This window comes from Hylaeus volcanicus, chromosome 8 (genome assembly GCF_026283585.1).
Source record: "Hylaeus volcanicus isolate JK05 chromosome 8, UHH_iyHylVolc1.0_haploid, whole genome shotgun sequence".
Classification (NCBI taxonomy): Eukaryota; Metazoa; Arthropoda; class Insecta; order Hymenoptera; family Colletidae; genus Hylaeus; species Hylaeus volcanicus.
Genome location: NC_071983.1, coordinates 11,451,658 through 11,472,827, shown reverse-complemented (window position 1 = coordinate 11,472,827; position 21,170 = coordinate 11,451,658). Strand labels below are relative to the sequence as shown.

General features: G+C 34.7%; 1 protein-coding gene and 1 long non-coding RNA gene across 3 annotated transcripts in view; one reads left to right on the top strand and one right to left on the bottom strand.

Moving 5' to 3' along the window:
* Positions 1-1,738: 1,738 nt before the first annotated feature.
* Positions 1,739-8,867, bottom strand: LOC128881097 (protein ROP). 2 transcript variants are annotated; one of them, XM_054131825.1, is made up of 11 exons: positions 8,717-8,867; positions 6,878-7,174; positions 6,061-6,164; positions 4,637-4,785; positions 4,281-4,496; positions 3,975-4,073; positions 3,692-3,899; positions 3,340-3,588; positions 3,038-3,228; positions 2,808-2,962; positions 1,739-2,716 (listed from the first exon to the last, which is right to left on the bottom strand). In XM_054131825.1, the coding sequence occupies exons 1-11, from the start codon at positions 8,742-8,744 to the stop codon at positions 2,655-2,657; spliced, it is 1,758 nt and encodes a 585-aa protein (XP_053987800.1). In that variant the 5' UTR covers positions 8,745-8,867; the 3' UTR covers positions 1,739-2,654. The 2 variants fall into 2 exon arrangements, with proteins under 2 accessions (XP_053987800.1, XP_053987799.1); XM_054131824.1 differs by lacking the exon at positions 6,061-6,164 and adding an exon at positions 5,681-5,784.
* Positions 8,868-10,361: 1,494 nt separating this feature from the next.
* LOC128881109 (uncharacterized) overlaps positions 10,362-21,170 on the top strand; it is a 95,908-nt gene continuing 85,099 nt past the window's right edge. Inside the window, exon 1 of the long non-coding RNA XR_008457997.1 lies at positions 10,362-10,768. This is a non-coding gene — a long non-coding RNA (uncharacterized LOC128881109). The remainder of the gene's footprint in view (positions 10,769-21,170) is intronic.

Here is a 21,170-nt window from a genome sequence, read left to right as displayed (position 1 = left end):
CTTACATTCTTTCCTTTGTTTGTGTAATCCATGTTCTCCGAAAAGAAATTAAATAAAAATATTATTCAATCTTTAACACGACTTTTCTAGATAAATACATCTCGTATACGTAAAATACATTTTAAGCTTACGTGTAATCTATCTTCCCCAAAAGATTACTGCAATATTAAATCACGATATAAATTAGTAGTACTTTGTGAAGGATTTTTGAGTCATTTTTCACTTTCTGTCAATAATCTGGAACTTAATATACATAGAAAGTACACGCGAATCGTCACCCATGTTTTATTAAATTCTCGAGTTACTTAACAATATCAACTTGAACTATGTTGTCTGTACTATTAGTCCTTAAAAGTAAGAAATAAAAACGTTTATTACATATTCGAATTAACGTTACAAGATAAATGTGAATACAAGAGTTACTGTAGGTTATTAATTATACATGCATACAGAATTACCTTTCCTAGTTTGTAATTTTACATGTTATATATATACACATGTATATGTATACATATATATATATATAAAGATATAAATATATAAATAAAGAGCGAGAGAGAGAGAGAGAGAGAGAAACTGGAACAGAATGAGAGAGTATTATAGTCATCTATAGAAGAGATACTAACTGAAACATTATTGTTTCATGTTTGACGTTTTCTTTTATGTTGCGGATCTATTAGAAAGGATAAGAACCATCATTGTGTATACTATTAATGCAGATAAAACATTGCATATTATACGTTATTATAATCTCGACGACTATATTAATTATTTTAAGGGTTTAATTATTAATAACTAATTGAAAGTAAGCTGTGCTGGTAGTTTTTCATTGTGACCACTCCTGTCATTAGGGTAATTTACGTGTAAAATATACGATAATGATTTAATTAGCATAAAATAAAAATATATTAAAGTTAATATAAAAAACTTGAGAAAAATTATTTTCATTCTAGTATGTCACGTGTGTGTTTCGAATTTCTTTATTTTGCCAATAATATTACATACAGATCGCTTATTTCTTTACGAGTTTTAAGTAATATATATTGCATTTATGAAATATGTAGCTTTGATGTATTTTAATATATCTTACGGTGTTAATTTAAACATCACACTATTTTTTAAAACGATAAAATTCTTTCGACTTGTGCGTGAATGAATCCATCGGCGTCCTTGGATTCGAATCCTTCTTGTGTATCCATCGAAATCAAACTCTCGTTATACAACGAAACTTTGCTGTATCGGCCAAATACAGATACTGTAAGGTCGAAATAATTAAATTGTATATGAAATTTGTTTTATTAATACGTACCACTTCCTTTATATACTATGTTTTCCACTATCTAGCTTACCTTTAACGCACCAATTTTAATGTTTTCTCTCTAACTGTTTCAAAGTCTTCTGGTTGTCTTATATTTGCCTAAAGTATAACTGTTATATTTTTTATACGTGGTATGGAATTCATTAAAATGTAGACAGAATTGGAGCGAATTGTAGGCTTTTATAAGCAGAACATTTTGTTTAGGCTACAATCTAGATACATATATGTTCATATAATATATTATATATTATTAATACCGTAAACTTTGTAATAATCTCGCAGCTAAATAATCACAATATTAACGCACATTAATAATTATTATGATTAATCAACAGATCAACTTCTATCGATCGACAGCGATCTATAATTACTTCTTATGCGAAGTAGAAATTTCAACATGTAAGTACATATCGACATATAACGTACAGTAGAGATTTTAATTTTATTTGAACAGACATAAGTTTTTATAAGTTGGACATTTTTCAGATGAACGTGAATACATTTCTTTGTAGGAAATTAAAAGCGACATTTGTATCATCATAATTCGAGACGTGTTGCAAGTTAAACAGTGACTAATAAATGAATTGTATAACAAAAATATAATAAATAAGTTAATGTACATTTATCGCTTTATCATACAGTGAGATATCTAAACAATAAAATTGTAATTAATTAATATTAATGCACACATCATATTTTGTATCAAAATTGATGTGGTCAAAGCGTATGTAATCATGTTACACGTGATACTTATACTTTTCATGTGAGTTTTATAAGCGTTACTGATTCTGTGAGTGAAATGAAGATTAAATCTTCAAGTCAATACGACAGTCTATCAGTTTTTGGAACGGTAAATAACGAAACGTTAATAAGGAGAAATTTACACATATATCACGATTCTCCTTTACAATACATCAAATTCCGTTGCTAACCCAGCCTTTATTATTAACAAATGAGTGGTTTGGGATACAGTAACGTATTATGTCTTAGGTCATTCTCCAGCCTACATCATCACCAGCCTCATTGCCAACATGTTTATTCGTTCTCTATTAACTTTTTATTCGCGGAGGCACTTAATACCGGATGTATCCTCCTTTTAGCACCCTTTATATTTCGACCAACTTTGGATATTTATGATATGACATTCTGAAACATAATTAATCGCTGGATGTCTGTGCGATCTAAACAATTGACTGCGTGTCCCCTATTAGTATTTTAATTCCATAATCGAGATCGTCCAGAGTTTCCGGTAGCTGGTATTACTGATGAAGTCAAACTAACGGCATATTAGGGATACGGGAATGTGTGTTTTGTTTTGTTTACTCAAAAGATTTTCTTATACGTGAAGTTTACTTAGATCATCCAAGAACGATTTCGGTGTGATTATATGCGACGAACCTAAAAAAAAGTAACATGTAAATATATTAAAGTAATATACGAAATATAATACGAGTTTACAATTGAGCAATACTTTATCAAATATACTTGCCAATTATTACTTCCCAATTTTGTAAGGCATCTGTAACTTCATACGCGCATCGTATTTCAGAGAAACAAACACCACCGACTACGAAGACGATTAAACGTGGTACATTCTTGATGGTTTGTTGACCTTTATCTTTGTGCCAATGCCCGTATCGTGCGCTGAAAATGAATGTTAATACAATGTTATTGATAAATCGAACTACTGTACCATTTACGAACAAGTCTTTAATATACCTGGTTGGAGCATGATATCCTGAACTTGCTGCACGTCCTGCTAAAAATGGGAAATGTTTAGAATCTAGTTTGTCTTCAATGGCGTCTTCCATGATATCTTTCATGATCGGTGTCCAGCGACTCATTTGGTAAGTTTGTTCCGTAATTCTTTCTTTACGTTGTACAGTATACAATTTCTTACGGTTGCTACCCTGTAATATTAAGAATATAATTTACTATAAAAATAAAATAAAACTTAAGACATAATCCACTAATAAAATTGACGTGTAGCTTATTTATCCTTATTAAATATGATTACTTACATCTACAACAATATTGATACCAAGATTTGCCATATTCACTATAGTTTGCTTGTCATCGGCAGATATTTGGGCATGATGAACTAAACGGTTAAGATTCTCGTCAGAAATACCGCTTTTACTAATAACGTACAAGGCGATAATTCGTAGCTTGTCTAAATGATGTACGGTTTGATCGAGTAAAATTGGAGTAATGTTTTTCATTTGATCTTTGATACGCTCGCCCTCTGCATCCGTACCCATTGCCAAATCCTAGTAAAATGTAACACATAAGTGCGTATTACGTTTAATGTATGCTTTGCATAACAATATCAGGATCACAGAAAACAGGTATTATAAAAAAAGTGTCACATACTTGTTCCACTTTGCAGAGCTTATCCACACTTCCTTGATAACGTTTCATACAATCTTCTGCTAATTGTAAATGGGTTGCGTATTTGCTCAATTCTTTCTGGTACTGTGGCATTTTCTTGATCATCTGTGAAAGGTCCCGCATACTTTGTTTGTCTCCTTGCGGCATTCTCTTCGATTCCGTGAAGTTCTTCAGCTTTTTGGTAACCTTTCTAAAAACAAACGATTCATAATGCAGGAAATCAATCGTATTTTCTTAGAACTGCATTGAATATATCTCAACTTACTGTGAAACTACGGCAATATGTTGATGTCTAAGCTCTATCCACAAGTCATCATTCTCATCCAATAATACTTCCTTTTGTACTCCTGCTGATGCTTCGAACCTTGTATAAATTTTCTTGTGTTAAAATACTATTTTAAATTAAGAATGTACAAAATTTTATTTTAGTAATAGATAATCAATAAAATAGTATATAGCAATTTACTAAGAATGTTTATTTGGTATTCGTTATTCGAAATTTTAATCTATACAAGAACTTTACCAGTCCCTATTTCAAACTAATGTCTCTTGCGCATATTGTATTATTTACCTGTAAACATCGTTCTCAATGTCTAATAAATCATATGCCATAGCTTGTAACGTCAACTCGTGCAGCAGCGGAGAGACACAGTCAAATCCTCTATCCAGAATTAACAATTGAGAACGCGCTTTCTCGGGTCCTTCTCCCATCGTCGGTTCATCCGCTTTATAGGCATCTAATTTCTGTTGAACCATGTGGGCTAGCTCCACGTTTCGGTCGAAGTCACTGTTAGGACAGACCATATAATCCAGATGAGTATTTGAAAAGTGGTGTAACATTTAATTGAGTTCTTATTTATGTATTTAGTTATAAAAAATATTTAATTTGATACAGTCTTCTAATACAATGGAACACAGTTTTTGTACCTTCGGTATCTGACTGATGGATACTCTCCAAGGGTGGAACAGAGTGTCGCGATCTGTTCGGCTATTCTTTCCATGTTGGCTGTCCTCAAGTTGGAGAAGGAAGCATTATAAAAGCAAGGGAATGTTTCGCGCGAGTCCAAGGAGAAGACCTGTTTAATTACGTGCTTATTTCAGCGTTATTTTTGCAAATATTATTCTATCTTCGCCTATTATACTTCAGAGTTCCAGCAGTGACATTAATAGCGGACATACATGTATACGTCACAAAAATTAAAAAAAAAAATAGTTAACAAAATTGCGAGAAATAACACGATACAGAACGGCATGCTAGAAAGAAAGTTTCAATGCGAAAGGAACGTAGGGAAACATACATTTTTGGACAAAATGATGACACACATTAAATAATTATCGTTTTAAATCATTTTTACAAGCTATAAATTGTAACTATTTAAACTAATCTTCAGGGGCTATAACTATATTTTATTATAGCTACAGTACGGATTTAGCAATCCCGAGGTACCCGAGCTATTAGGGGGTTCAGTGTGCCCCAAAAGACTACTGGCATTTCTAATAGGGATGCCAGAGAATGATGAAGAGAAGTATACATATAAATAAATGGAAATACAAAATAATTGAAACCAAGAATTAAATTAATATAAAGAACGAACAATTGTAAGAGTAGTACATTAGCTACTATACTCAAGTTATACGACCTTGCACCAAGACCTCTGTCTCGTGTAAGCATTTTATCTTTCCCATTAATTCTTCTTAAACTGTGCTTGCATATGCTCCGATTATTTGTATCGTCTAGTTATAGATTATGCAAATTCAGTAAAAATATGTGTATTATCATTTTGTCCAGAACTGTATGCACGGTAATTACAGAAGTCTTTCGCCTATATTCTACTCCGCAAAAGAAAAAACTGAAAAGTACAGAGGAACCACGTTTTGCTTATCGAAACTCAAAATTGAAAGTAACTATTGCGATTTGCCACTCTACATCTAGCGACTACGAATTTTCTTCGTTTTTTTTTTGATCGTCACCTGCGATTCGTAAGGCAGGAAAGCGATGTTGATCTCTTTGAGGGTTTTGATCTTTTTAGCGGCGAGAGACTTGCAGATTATATTGAACATCTCGTCCGGACACGCTGGTCGCGTAACAAGCATGAATGCATTTCGTCGTTAGTACGTGCTTATATGGTGAATACTGTACAAAATTTGGGAGCAGGGAGAGGCGTCAAATAATTGCGTTAACATTGTCGCGATCGCTGGTCGAGAAACATGAGAAATAGGTTTGTGAGTCGATATGCCATAAGGGTGGAAGATAGATCGGTGTAACACGGTGTGTGATTGTGAGCCCGTCACCACGAAAACAGTTAAATGATTAGACATTTGTTCTCTCGTTAGAGCATCCTGTGCTTTACCTGTTTCTCGTACGGTATGAAAGCGATGTTGATCTCTTTTAGTGTCTTTATGCGTTTAGCTACCAGCGAGTGACACAAGTCTTTGAACAACTCATCAGGACACGCTGCAAAGAGATATACTTAGCATCTCACGGTGAGTATGGAGAAGTACTGGAAGTACCGTTCTGCCCGTTCTCCTACAATTCTTTCTCTTATTTCCAAAAATCTTGCCCCTTCAACGTGTATTAGGTAAAAAAAGAAAAAAAATGGGAGGTCGGGAATGCGTTCTTATGCGTATACAAGGAACAGAAGAATGTACTTATTACAGATATGGCCGAATTAAAATAATCTCTATTGAAATTGAAAAGTTTTTTGTAGACTGCTGGATCCTCATATGTAACATATTTTGGTAAAATATTTTTTTTAATTATTTAAGAAAAGTTCTCGGATAAGATGGATGTAAATATACTCTCATTGGTTGGAAACAGTCTTGATACGAATCTCATAAGAAATTCACTGAGGATTATTAATAAAAATACAACACGAAGATAATAAAATTAAAAATATATATCCAAAGCTAATGAGAGGTACATCTCGAACGTTTACGATTACGGACAAACATAAAATACTAATTAGATTACTATGATGTAGGTTTATGAAGCAATCGACTATTTTATTGAAAAAACGTAATGTTTCTTGCGTGATTCTAATTTGGCCACGCCTGTAAACGAAAAGAAGATGACCCAAGATGAAACTCTAGGACCGTCCCGACTCTGGATAAATAGAATTCTCGATTACGTTTGTCGTAAGCGAAGAAACGTGAATGGTACGATAGTACCTTCTGTAAAATAGACGTGGGCGACTTTGTAAATAGTCCCAGTTGGATTGCTGAAGTCTTCGATCAGTTTTTGAACAGATAAATTGCATGGTGTTATGAGATAGATCGCCTCCATGGTGGGTAGGGGTTCCCGTTTTTTGTTGATATCTTCGACCAAGGTAATGCCTTGGGCACTGATATCGTGCATTTTGCAGCATGCCGACACCATCCGCATGGCTAATTGATCCACTACCAAAATGCGCCATTGTACACCACTTCCTGAGGCCTTTTTTTGTTTAATGACCTCATTCATAATCTCTGCAAAAGGAAGCAAAACTTTAATAGAAATATTTAGAAATATGTCATTTTATAGTGAAAGAAATATTTATTTTCTACTTAAAAATATTGACGTGTGCATAATGTCTAATATAAAAAAATAACGCAAAATGTGTAATATACATATAAGACTTTCGTCAACGCTGTTTTTTACGCGTATTCTTATGCAATCATCTATACTTCCTTTGAAAATTATTAAGTTTATGATTTAAACAATTTTCTTCGTGCAATTTTGCTTAAAATTTAAAACACAACCGATAGTAGTTAAGTTTATATATTTTTTTCGATTACTAGTCACTTTCTGTTGCGTCTAATAGACGCGCACTAAAGTTTTACTCGAGTAATTCAATAATTTTATAATGTTTGCAACATAGAATTATTTATCAAAATAACAGCTGTGAAGATTAATTAATAATTAATCGCGACAATGGTTGAACGATTTAAAATTAAATATGAAGTCTTTTGGCGCTTTCAACGTGTATTGATCGTTCTTACGGAGCTATGACGTCATCCGCGACAGGTTCGTATATGAGAAGCAGCGCCCCTCATTGAAAACAATATATCGAAATAAAAGAATATCAAGATTCATTGGTTCATTGTCGCATTGATCAAAATAGAATTTGACTGCCATTTAAGATGGAGAAGGACTTCATTAATCGAACAGTATGAGTAATAAGATTCCATCGCGATATAGAAATCGTCTTACGGAAAAATCATTTCCTCAATGGGTTAGTAAATAGTAGTATCGATCGCAAACATTGCAAGATTTCGCAATGCACGACAACTATTCTACCGTCTAGATTTAAAGATTCTATGATAAATAGGAAACCAGTATTTTCCTTCCATTCGTTTCATGAAATCGTGTATAAATAGCGTGACATTTAAATGAAACATACAAAACTGTATTACTTGCTTTGTGTGTTATCAGAAAATTGAATATGAATGCGTAAAAAATACACTCCATATGATAAGGAAATTCAATTTACATTGAATATGAAAACGTTGAATTGACGTTTCGTGTTGCTCATTTCTTTCATGAAGAGCATAGAAGAATAATATACTAGAAAAGTAACAATGTTCTCGAGACAGGTAGACACAAATCCGTTTATTAATTTGTCAGTAAACCAAACTGTATGAAACTAAGTATCGATGAATTCGTATATTTACTCAGAGAGAAAATTAATTAAATTGTCTTCGATGATCAACAGATTAAAATTTCGACCAATATGTGCATCCATAACCTGCTTCTATATTCATACGATAATACATGAACTTTAAGGTATATAAAATTAGAAAACAACACGCCTTTGCAGTATTTGACATTTCTATCTAGCAGCCGCTCGCAAACGATGAAATCATCACAGCACATACGCCCCTTTGGAGGTTACACACTATGACAGTGGTTTATCCCAACATGTTTTTTACGCAAGGAGAATCTACGCGTATGCTTCGATGTCACAACACCGTAGTATCTCGAAATTTGATTAACATCGCGAAGAATTAATTGTCTTTTTCGTTACTTACTCTGACCGACCTGTCCCTTGAGCGCCATTTTGCCAGTTACTGACTGCAGGTTTGGTTACCAGGTGGCGCATTTGTACGAAGACGAAGATAGTTTCAAAATTATCTTAACCACGATCATCTACTAACGTTCCTTGGTTCAAATCGATCGTGTTGGCTCGCGCTCGATAATGTAAGTATTAATTAATTATATATTTTGTAATCTTTCTTTCGAACAACTTACGTAAATCTAAGAAATGTCGACTGTTTTTTATTTCAGTAGAAGTATAAGTAACCTGATCTATAACCTGGTGCAGATACATGTGATGGAATTCGTTGAAATTACAGGTAGGAATGAACGTTTTCCAATAAAATCAATATCTAGTAACATTTCAGTGATTTACGATACGTGTTTACTTATGTTCGTAAAAAATTAAATTAAATAAGTTTGTACAATTGTGTATGTTCATAAAATTCTAAACTGTACTAAACGTGTCTCTTGCTCTTGTCAGTATGTAAGATAAGTTGGCAATGAAATATAACATTTGTGGGGAATATCTCTTTAAGGATATATTGATTATGTATTTGTAAAATTAACAATTCTTTTTCACAACTTTGAATAGAGCATGGGGTTAATAATATTTTTAAACAATGAAACTTGGTATAATAATGGGTTATTAAAGGAAAGAAAATGGCGGTTTTCTCAGTTCACTTTCGACATATCGAAATTCGATTCAAGAGATACTTATTTCGATAATCGTTTCATACATTTGTTGGTTAGTCCTGCTTTCAGTTAAGTAAACCCCTATTCGAACATAGCGTCTTTCGTGGTTACACAGTGCTGATCGTAGCGTGTTCGATGCCTGCTTGCAAATTATGAATTGAGTTGGTATGTCTTTCAGTTTACATGTTATGAAAAGTGTAATAAATTTAATAAAGACAAATAAGAAATGTGATAGGAAAATAGTTTATGCCTCGAATAAATGTTTCATAAGTAACATTTTTTTCTTGATCGAGTTTGTACGGAAAATAAGATATCGTAACCATTTTTTTTTTGCACTTATTAATTCGTTGTATTAGAATTTTCTTTCAAGGGAAAATAATTTTAATTGAAAATATTCATATGTTGTATTTCTACACAACGATTCTTTACTGCATACATGGCTTTCTTATGGGTGGTATTTATCTATACGTATATACTGTTAATCGATAAGACAGTCCTTGATTATTACAATCTAGTATTTATATAAATTTAAATCATTATCGAACAGTAGAATATTATAATCAATGTATGTAATATGATTATGTTATATAATTAAAAGTAGGATATCTGACCGATATGAAAATAGTTAAAATGGTGGCATGGCAATTTATATTCGATATATCGAACGCTGACTCGACAGACACTTATTTCGATAATCGTTTCTACTCGTTTATTGGGCGGCCAAGTTCGCGTCTCTAACACTCCATTCGAACGTAACTCGCGCGTAAACAATAAACTGATTGTTTCAGAAAACTCGTAATCCAGATTGGCGTATCAGTAATATGCAAAGAACATACGGGATGAGCGCACCACCTGAACGCGAGAGGGTCTGGCAGCTAAAGCAGGCAGAAGAGAGGGAGAAAGGAGATCGGCTCAACGAGGACGCGAGAGGGTATGTTCAGTCAGTACCGATTTGTTCGCCGGTGTGAGTGGGTCGTGTCGACGGTTTGCGTGCGCAACGCCAGACAGTGTGGTACCCTCGCGTTCAGTAAAAACGACATTTCGATATTTTCTGCGTTTATTTTCTCCGTGATTTCATCGTGCATCGTCTGTCGTGCGCGACGTCCTCGTATCGAGTTCATATATCTTTTTTCGTTTCGTCGTCTCGGCTCGCGTGAACGCACGAGAAAATGTGTGCCGCGGATGTTGTTTAACAGTGATAACACCGTCTTGACTACGGGCAGTTGCATTTGATTTTCTTATGTGACCAGTGCGTTTGTGTAATAGGTTTCCGGTACTTGGTGGTCGGCAGCAATAGTTCACGATGAAGCTGGAGTATCCTTGTCGCGTCGAGGGTTGGCTGAACGTTTGTGGTGAGTTGTTATCTCTCTTCTATATCTATCGACCGCAAGATCGAAACATCGATCAACACGAGGGGGGAAGTGTGAAAAAATTCCGCGAATATAGCTGGCATCGAATAATGATCTTTTCATTAATTTTTCGCCGTGCTCAACAGCGAAACAAATTTCTCAAGTACCAAATTCAAGACACTTGTAGTGAGAAAGTCTGGACAAATATTTTCATTTATTTATTCAATCTTAGGTTAAAGGTTTCAAATCGATGATCAAAAAGAATTATAAGTATAACAAAATAAGGCTGACAGATCTTAACAACACGCTCCAAATCGACAATCTTGTATCACAAATAGTGTACGTTGACATGACATACGCTTAGGAATTCTTCAATAAGCGAATCGATGACCAAAGTTTGATTACATTGAAAATGTCTTGACAATTGTGTAGAAAAACAACGACAAGAATTATTTTCGGTACAGAAATAAGCACAATTCTTTCTATACAAAATTTCGTATTATAAGAATGGATAAGCAACTTGATGGTTTGAACAAAATTTTCCTTCAAATTATGAAATGAGATGTACTTCACGTCAGTCGAATGGAGAAGGTTTCATTGAATAACTGTTCAATAGAATAATCGAGGTAAATAAGTCACTGCATATTGTTTTATTTTCGCGATGTATCGTTTAAATAAACAGTTGTCTTGTTTTTAGATGCGGTCCACGATTATAAAAGTTTTCAAAGAATGAGATCGAACAAACTCTGTTCTAATGTGGAGAGAGGTTACGCGCGGTCGTGTGTAGAAAAGTGTCTCTCGTACAGTGAACCTTCCCAGATGCACGTGCGCTGTGCGCCACGAGAACGCTATTTCGTTCATTTCGCTAGCCGGCACTCGAGCCGGGTCCACACGCTTGGTTGCATAACAACAAATGTAGGGGGAGAGTCTGTCATCATTCGGTCGTACAGAACTCTCTCGTTTGTGTCCACTGTCCACGAGAATGTCACGCACGCTATATTTCATGATCGTTTTTGTATTTACCTCCCTGTAATCGATAAACAAATCTGACAGATGAGAAACTGTTTTCTCGCCACCGAACAAAGAATGTTCCCTTTGTGTTAGCACTCATTTGTTTTCCTAATCGTTCGAGGTGCACCGGGGATTTTAAACGGTCTCGAATAGTTCGTGTTGTGTCTATAGGTTAGTCGGAGGAAAATTCTTGCTTCACACGTTATTTCGATTGAGAAATTTCGAGCATTTTCTTGATACTGGCACGAGCTAGCGGAGTCGGATTACGTAACGTTCCAACGCCCATTTCTAGGTCACACGGGGCGAGTAAAGCGCGAGGGAGTAATGGATTAACTTTGGAATTGTTTATCTTCTTCTTTGGTTATGCAGATGTAAATAATTGAGAGCACGTTGTCAATTATTTGGTAATTTTGAGCAATAACAGTGAGACCTAATATCTTTTTAAATGTATACATTTATGTATTAGGTTGTCCCGAAAGTTTCTTTCGCGAGTTACACTCAATTATTTTATATGGCCGTGTTTATATAAATAGACAATCTAATTTCATAGATATTCATGTTGTAACAGTAATGGAGCAAAATGAATCGTGGACAATTCAGTAATGTAATATAAAACATAAACTATTGTGCATGTATTACTTATTAATAAAGCGAACTTTTGGGACAATCTAATATAAACAGCAAACTGAAGGTATAGTAAAATCGTTGCACAGGAGTAAAAACAAAAAGAAACGTAAACGTTCACCCACAAATTCGTTTCTTTGATTGTATCGTTGACGTTGTAACACGACCACGTTCGCCGTCGAATAAAATGGATACACCGCGGATACAGCGAGCGCATCCGATCGCAAGTTAGTTACTCGTGCAGAGAGCGCACTTACTGCGCGGTGATTCTTAAGCAACTATGCTCGGCTTTAATCTCAACCGTAACGCGCACAAAATACTGGTGGTTCCCGGTCACGTTTCCCCTTTTACTTCTACACGAACTTGGCCCCGCTACGATCTCTCGCGGAGGAACGTATAAATAATTGATTTATTGTATGATTTATAACGATTCCCTGTCAGCTCCGTTTCGCCCGATACCGTCCGAAGTTCATCCATGTAACGTCATTGGAGCACTTGAGAAGAGTGCAAGGGGGCAATTACATTCCTCCTCCTCTTTGATACAAGTAGTCATTCTTTAATTGTTGAATTTTTTCATTTGTGAGTGTAGAAGTAAATCAATTCCAAGAGGAAGGTTTTTAGGTTGCTAGTTTACAGACCGTGTAGTCTACTTTTCACTGGTAATTAATTTGTAATTGTTAAGGGGAGATGTAGAGAAGCTATGTAAGAAATAATTCTTTTCCAAATCAATGTTTTTTCTTAAGCAGATCGTAAGTTCTCGTACACAGGAATCTTTAAGACAAAAATGATAGAGGAACAAGTTTTGTAGTTTCCTATAACCAATTTTATTTTGGCAATGTTTTTGGAGGACCAAATGCGATATTTAATTTTTTTAATGGATCTGGAATTGTTTAGGCAAATTCATCGACCTGTAACACATGGTCATTTATTGTAATATAAACGCTTAAATTGAAGTTCGAAATCAGTAGAATTAACGTAGCCCGCCAGTTGGTCGAACAAGGATAGAGCATCTTCTTTAAATATTATAACAAACTATCGATAAATACGAAAGTTACATTAAAATTCGTAGTTCGTCTTCCCTTCCTGAAAACTTTCAAAATATTCCAGTCGTCAACCAAAAATTCTTTCATTTTACCACCAGTCAGTTGAAATACGCCTTCCCAAATAACAAAGCACCATTACTAGAACATTGCTTGATACCATCGGTTATCCCACAGTGTCCGATTTCAAGAATACGATGTAATCGAGACGTACATTCGAAGTTCATGCATGTACCGCCACGTTTCCGTTTGCGCCGATACGCGATCTGTCTTATCGCGAATATTGCCGTTACTACTTACTACTTGATTGTGTAATTGCATTGGTGTTCCTAGTAAATGATATCGCCGCGAATCCAGCAGCTGTAAGCGCGATCGTGAATGCTTGAACCATGGTTCACGACCCGACGGATCCGAGAGCTCGCGATACACCAGCTCCACCTCCCCCGTCTCATCTTGGGTTGCCGAATCGAGCGAATTTTTGAGATTTTTTCTCCCTCTGTCTTTCACTTCGTTGCTCTTCTCGCGAAACTTTTTTGCATTATTCATGGTTGCACTGCAACTTGATCGATACTCGTAACTCCGCGCTGGGGGGGTGGGGGGGGTGAAGGGTGGGGAGGGGGAGGGGGTGAATCTCGCGCACATACTGCCCATTTTCATCCACAAGAATGACGTCAAACTGACGATTTAAAAAGGGGTTCGGCTAATACTTTCGCGAGGAAGTATCGATTGATTAACGTTTTGAGACCGGACGTTAAGCAGTTTGTATCTGATCGTGTCAGCCTTGAAGAAATTAATAGAATGGTACTTTAACGTATCTTTGAATGCATATATTTTTTTTAGATAAATTTGATATTAATATTGACATTTAGATAAAATATTGACTTTTAAAAGCGTATTTCCTTACGCTTTACTAGGGAAGATACAGAAAAAATTTATTTAACTTCTTTTATGTAATATTGAATATTCCTTAACGCAGGTCTAAGACATGTCTTAAAATCTTTACAAATAACAAAAGTATATGAGAAAAACAGAAAGATTAGAAATACCACACGATCGTGAAACGTATTTCTCCATTGAAAATATTCCTAGGAAACTTACCTTGATTACATTTCCTTAATGGCTGGGAAGTAAACACAACTTCGAGTAAACACTTTGCCTGAAATAGTCAAGCACGACGAATATTCAGCCTCCTACGTTTTTTGCTGATATTCCTGCCGATACGATAAGTTATAACCTCGAACGAAAGTTGTCCGTATTCCACTTGAAATCTTCTAATCCTCCGATTGCCAGTATGTGTTTCATAAGTGTCGCGAATCTATTTATACCGACGAATTGGAAGAGATTTTCTGTGCGCGCGTGTGTGACGGTGGGAACCCGCGCGTTAATGACATTTGCATAATACTATTCCGGAAAAATAAATAATGTCACGATATAAACGTAGATGCAAAAATGTAGGCGAAAAACTGGACAATCCTGATCGGTGCGGCGGCTAAATATTACTTTATATTTACGTGCTCGACCGCCCTTTCCGCGGTACCGGTTTCGCAAATGAGAGTTTCACTGACATTTACAAAAGTAGCTTTAACGCGGATATCTACGCGTTACGCCAATATCGCTCGAATGACAAAAAGTCGGACCGCGCTGACACAGATAGCGTATTGTATTATTTAATACGATAAGGAGGTTGCAGCGTGAATTATCGCATTCATCGTCGGAAACTCGACGCGTATGATGGCACGCGTAACTGTATTCCATTATGTCGCTTTTAATCGTTCCTAATATTCCCTAATTAGAGTAATCGCTGCTGGTTTTATTTACCCGATATTATACAATAATTTTGGGTTATATTCGGACATGATGTTTACGTCCCTGACGAGGTTATTTATGAAACATATGCAGTTATCATAATATCGTCGTTTTCTTTGTCTGTTTATATGTTTATTTAATTTTTATACCATTAAACTCGATTTATTATATTTAAGGGACACGTTTTCGGATGTTACACGTGAGTTTAATGATTTATTCGCTAAAGGAGCAATCACCCTGTGTTTGTAACACATTCCTTTTAATTAGTAAAACGTTAAACTGATCTAATTTATTTGAACACTGTATTGTTTCGTAATTAAGAAGAACTAATTAAGTACTAATTAATGATACACAAAGTTGATTTATTACGGGATCTTAAATTTAACGTTTCTTTCAAAGATATTACTTTGCTCTTTTTCAAATTTTTCAAACTTTGTACGGATTCTAATTGTACGGTATATCCGCGTAGTATCCTCGTTATAAAAGTAAACAGTTGAATGGGAAATACGTACAAATTAAAATCATTATGTCTTTTCGCTCGTTACAGTGGCGATCTTGCTACATTCGTGCTCGTTATAACCAAGTTAGACTATATTTTCATGCATCAAATTGATGTGATTATATTAAACCGTTTTATTTAGTAACGTTAAGGTCACCTAATAAATATAATAAATATATCATTTAGAACTTAAAATCACCATGCAATTAACACCGTTAAATTTAGCAATGATACTATTAACTTGGAATTTAAATTAGTAAGGTAGTAATGATTATTTTAATAAAATTTATAACAGTGTAACGTAATATATCATTCGATATCAACAGTAAAATACTGTTGTATATAAAGAAGTAAAATTAGTAGTAGGAATATAAAATCATACAACCAAGAAAAATAGCCAGAGTATTACATATTTGAGAGTCCAGGCGAAGACAAACCCAATCTAAAACGATAGCATGAAATTTTAATTTGCTCCCCAAATATAGAAAAATGGATAAGAATTCTAATTAAGAATTCCGATTTTAATTTTATCAAGATAAACGTAATCCATTTTCCATAGTGAACCTGCTATCGTCGTTAGTGTAGAAAATGCATATACATATATTGACATTAATATTCTTCTACATGCTTACATAGATTAACAATGATAGCAGGAATCACTATGGAGAACAGATTACATTTATGTCGTCGTGGACGTGAAAGTCATTAATTTTACATTTTATAGTTTAGAAAGTCATTGAATAACTAAATGACTTCACCTTTCCTAACTCTGTCAATCAACGAATTGTAAATGATACCCCTTTCAAAAATATAAGGAAAGTAAATAAACCAGCTACTATCGTCTTATGACAGTTGAATGACTCGCACGTCATCACTGTTGGTACCAAACTTTCGTTATTAAGGTAGATTTAACAGATCTTGCTATATTAATCGACGCAGCAATTAATTCTCTGTAAATTCTTAATTGCTTCTTGCCTGTCTAAAACTTACTTTGTGCGCCGATTGTATTATATGTAGATTACGTACCGTTTCATTTTGACAACGAAGATAGAAATTGCAATAGCAACGTCGGTAGCAGGTGTACGATAGATCGACTGATTGAAACGACTTTCACGATCGATCGCAGGAACTCGTTTTATACCGGTTTAATTGACCGAATCCGACCGAATCGCGTAGACAAGAATTTTACAAATGCCAGCCTATAGTCTGACGTTGACACGGTAGTATCTGTTAATCGATTCGTGTCATATTCTTATCCCTAATTACAAGAGAATGACTATTTATAAATGCGTTAAAAATTTGCTTGTCCCGAAAGTAAAAGTTGTACTAGCTTAATTACTCTTAAAAATCTTAATTAATGTGCTGTTGGAATTTAAAAAAATGAAAGGATGAATCATTTTTACTACATTTTATATCGAGATATTTTTGTCCAAGGAAATAGTTTATTATACAGAGTGTTTCGTTTGAAATGTTGATATGACAAATATTTCACGAGGCAATGGAGCTATCAAAAAAGTGTTTTTACAAAAGTTACTTGAAGTTCAAAGAGGCAAATTATATTGTGTAATTAATTGTGTTGTAAGTAAAATGCAGAGATTTAACAAACAAATTCATTTCATCAAATTTTCAATACTATGATAACTAATTTCATGTTTGAAAGTTATTCAATATCATATAATACGGAGTTTTGTTTCTAAAACTGAACAGTGCTCAAAGGAAACCATTTAATGTCGATGAATGGTCGATGACGACGAGTTTTTAATCTGGTATGATTTATTACGCTTGGCACGTTCCATTTGATTAATGGGAATTTCAGCAGGTACTTTTCGTTCCACCTTACTTTCAATGATCTTCGCGCTAACAAGTGTTGCAAGAATTAAATTAACAAATTCGACCTATTTTTCGTGTCACTGAAAGTGTAATTCGAATTAAATCTTGCATGAAAATGAAACGGATTGGAATGCTATTTAAGTCTTCTGTTTATGTTGATTCAGCAGTATGAAAGCAAACAGTTTACAAAGCAGCAGTAATTATCACACAAGTATTCTGTGTGGTAGTCTAACAGTTGTGTTAATGTTGTAAAAGTAATGGATTGCAAAACAGAAATTCTTGTTTCCATATCGCAATAATAAAATAAATAAAACTCCTTGAAGAAGATCCAAAGCTAGCTTTCAAACGTTGGATTTATTTAAATAAATTTACTTTATGCATTTGCTCTAAAGCCAACAATATCATATTTCTTTGGCAATTATTCCATTGAATATTTAAACAATAAAAGAACCTTTATTATCATTTCAATGTTGAATTTAATTACAGTACCTGAAAACCATATTTCATGTAATTTCCTTGTCGTCATTTGGTTTATTTTCATTCCTTGAGTTACTTTTCTATCAATTTATATTGAAGTAACTTTTGCGTATTCGGTAGTTGTTTCTCGAGATCTCAGAATAACTGTAAACAACAGGAAAATGTATTACACCAGTCTCTGATCTTACGTTGGTAAACATGAAATCCCTTCCGTAAATACGAAGATGAACGGCTCAATACCTAACGTGCATGAAACATAAACTTCCAGGCGTTGTATTATCGGTAAACATTGAAATTAATGTCTGTTCGTTGGCGCGTACGCGAAGATACAGTTTGTGCCGTAAACGGCTCAATGCATCTTTCCAGTAACTTGAGCACGATTCAACGCGTAGATCAACAATCGAAACTGATACGTCCGACGTGGATCGTGATAAATGTCTGAAGACGTAATTTACAACGGTCTGACATCTAAATCCAAGGATAGCCAACGCTGTCTTCCGGTTTAGAGCTCGACGTGGGCGTACTTCGATTTCCTTTCGTTTCCAGTTGAACGTTCAGGACTCGATAAGTTTCGCAACATAAGAGACTTATCAGTTAGTGTCCATTTAGTGTCTCCATTTAGTATCTACGTATCGAAGAAAAATTAGTTGACGATAGAAGGTGTATTAGACGATTTATGAATTAATTCTTAAGATCATTATGCATTCATATTCATACAGCAGGTCTGTTGGTAGGAGGAACAAGTCATTCTTCGTTTATCACAGAGCAAATACAATTACATTATTATTTTATAATATAATTAAATATATTTTTTGTATTTTTTTGTTTTTGTAAAGGCCATCTAAAGACGAAAATTTTGAAGAAATTTCAATTTAATTGAAACAGTCTTAAGTTAAATCTTTATTTTAGAAGGTTTTCAAAACGTGCGCAGTAATGCACTCGTCGCACGCAGTGGTCAAATTAGGTGAAATACTCTGTATATTACGAGACGAATTAGAAAACATAGAATGTCTGCCTAGATCTATTTTACAAATTCATCTAGTTACTCAATATTTGCAACCTTGAATCGACTTCGTGTCGCAACGCGATGTCATCGTTGCACCCCCTGACGAAGGGTAAGAGATTTTGGACAAGTACGATACGACATACGACAATGGATCGACCTCGGAAGTTTCTGACGTTATCTCCAAGTCCTTCCTCCGCTATTTCATCAGCGTGACATCTGATGTATCTACAAAGGTAGAAACGGAAGTCACGTCGCGTCGAGCGTACAATGAACCCTGCTGGTACCAGCTCCTGATTACGACTGCAAAAGATTCTGAAACCCTAACACGACTTTAACTTCGCTCGGGTGTCCCCTTGCTGGCAACACTTTTGCAATATTAAAATTATAGACCGTACTTCGCCGCGAGTCACGTATTATGTTCGCGTATCGTCGCGTGGAAGGCGTTTCGAGTCGAGATCGTGATACATTTTTCTGTTTGATTACGTTAAATGGGCTGAAAATAATGGTGGCTCGCGTGCAAACTTTTTCGATGGCAACGATATACATATATCTATACTTTTCTCGTTTTTTCTGTATCGTTTAACATTAAAATTCTCTCGCGTTAACCTGTTTCCTGTTCGTGATCCAAGCATCTCATTTATTCAGATATCTCTTACCTGAATGATAGGCTATGTAGACATAATTCGATTTTATTAGGACTCTAATCGTAGCTTTTAAATCGTTTTCGATGAAAAGTTTGTTTGAACTTAAAATGTACGACATTATAAAATGAATAATTTTTAAGAGAAGAAATTTTACAATAGCACTGCATGTTTTTAGGTTCGTACAAACTTTGTTCCGAGGAGGATCAATTTAATCGTTCCTTTATGATATCTTTGATTTTGATTTTTAGAATTTTTCCAGTTTGTACACTTTTAACATAACGCATTCTAAAAATGAAAACTACTCTTAAGTCTCTATAGTACTATGATTTAGTATCTTACTTGGACACATTATCTATTTTTGTATTAAGTTTGTTAGTTTTGTTTATTTTTTAAGTTGATCCGGTGTTTATATTTGGAGTACTTCAAACCAAATTTTATCTACACGAAAGTTAGAGTTTTGTATTCGTTCTGTGTTTGAAATTCGTAGGTAGTTTAGTACTGAAAAATCAATTGTTAGAAGACTCAGAGGGTTAGTGTCTACAGAGGGTTGGTGCCTTTCATGGCAAAGGTAATCAACTTGTCAGCACTCTGTCTTTCGCACACCTTGAGAAATCACTCTTCGCGAGGTGATCGCTCTCTTATCGAGGACATGCATACAAATGTATGTGCTGTATACAAATAATCGCTTGTTTGCCGTGGACATAAACTATACGATGTTTGCAAATGAACGCCTGTTTATCGAGGACGTAGATTTACTTTCTTCGCGACAAAATAGGCCAATAAGTAGTTAAAACCGTAAAATTATCTCTTAAACTCCTAACTATAGTCTTGTGAAAATTTTATACGTTAAAGACAGTCTCACGATTCCAGAGCTTTCGAGATTTTTTGGAAATGATTTAATTTTATATTACTATACAACATTTACTATAAACTCATCGTCTGAAAGAAATAATAGGTTTGGATTGATAGGGTACCTTGATACTTCGTAAATTTGAGAGCAATACTCATTAATTTCAAATAGATACCACGCCGTCTAGATTAAAATCATTATAGACTTTCAAAAAATCTAAAAAAATTCAGAATTACTCTTCGAGATCCCTACTGCATCGTCTAATAGTTTTTAAGTTAAACGTACAAAGCTTGTTTTAATAACAATCGAAATGTGAACGGAGATATGAATTTGCTTATGCCTAAAAAGACCTAGGTGGTCGTTGAGGGGTTGAAGTAATCATCATCTTCTAACTAATGAGCAAACTTTAATAAGAAACTTAGAGACAGTATACAAATATTTGTACCGAAAGAATTCAGTAACTTCATCTAAAGACGATCCTTGTACAGAGTTCGTCTGAAGTAGGTGATGAAACTTTAGTACCGTACTCTACAAACATTTCTTCAGGCTTTGTTCATCTTTAGAGGCCTTCGGGGGTTATAGCGATGTTAGATTCTAGCTACAGTACGGATTTAGCAA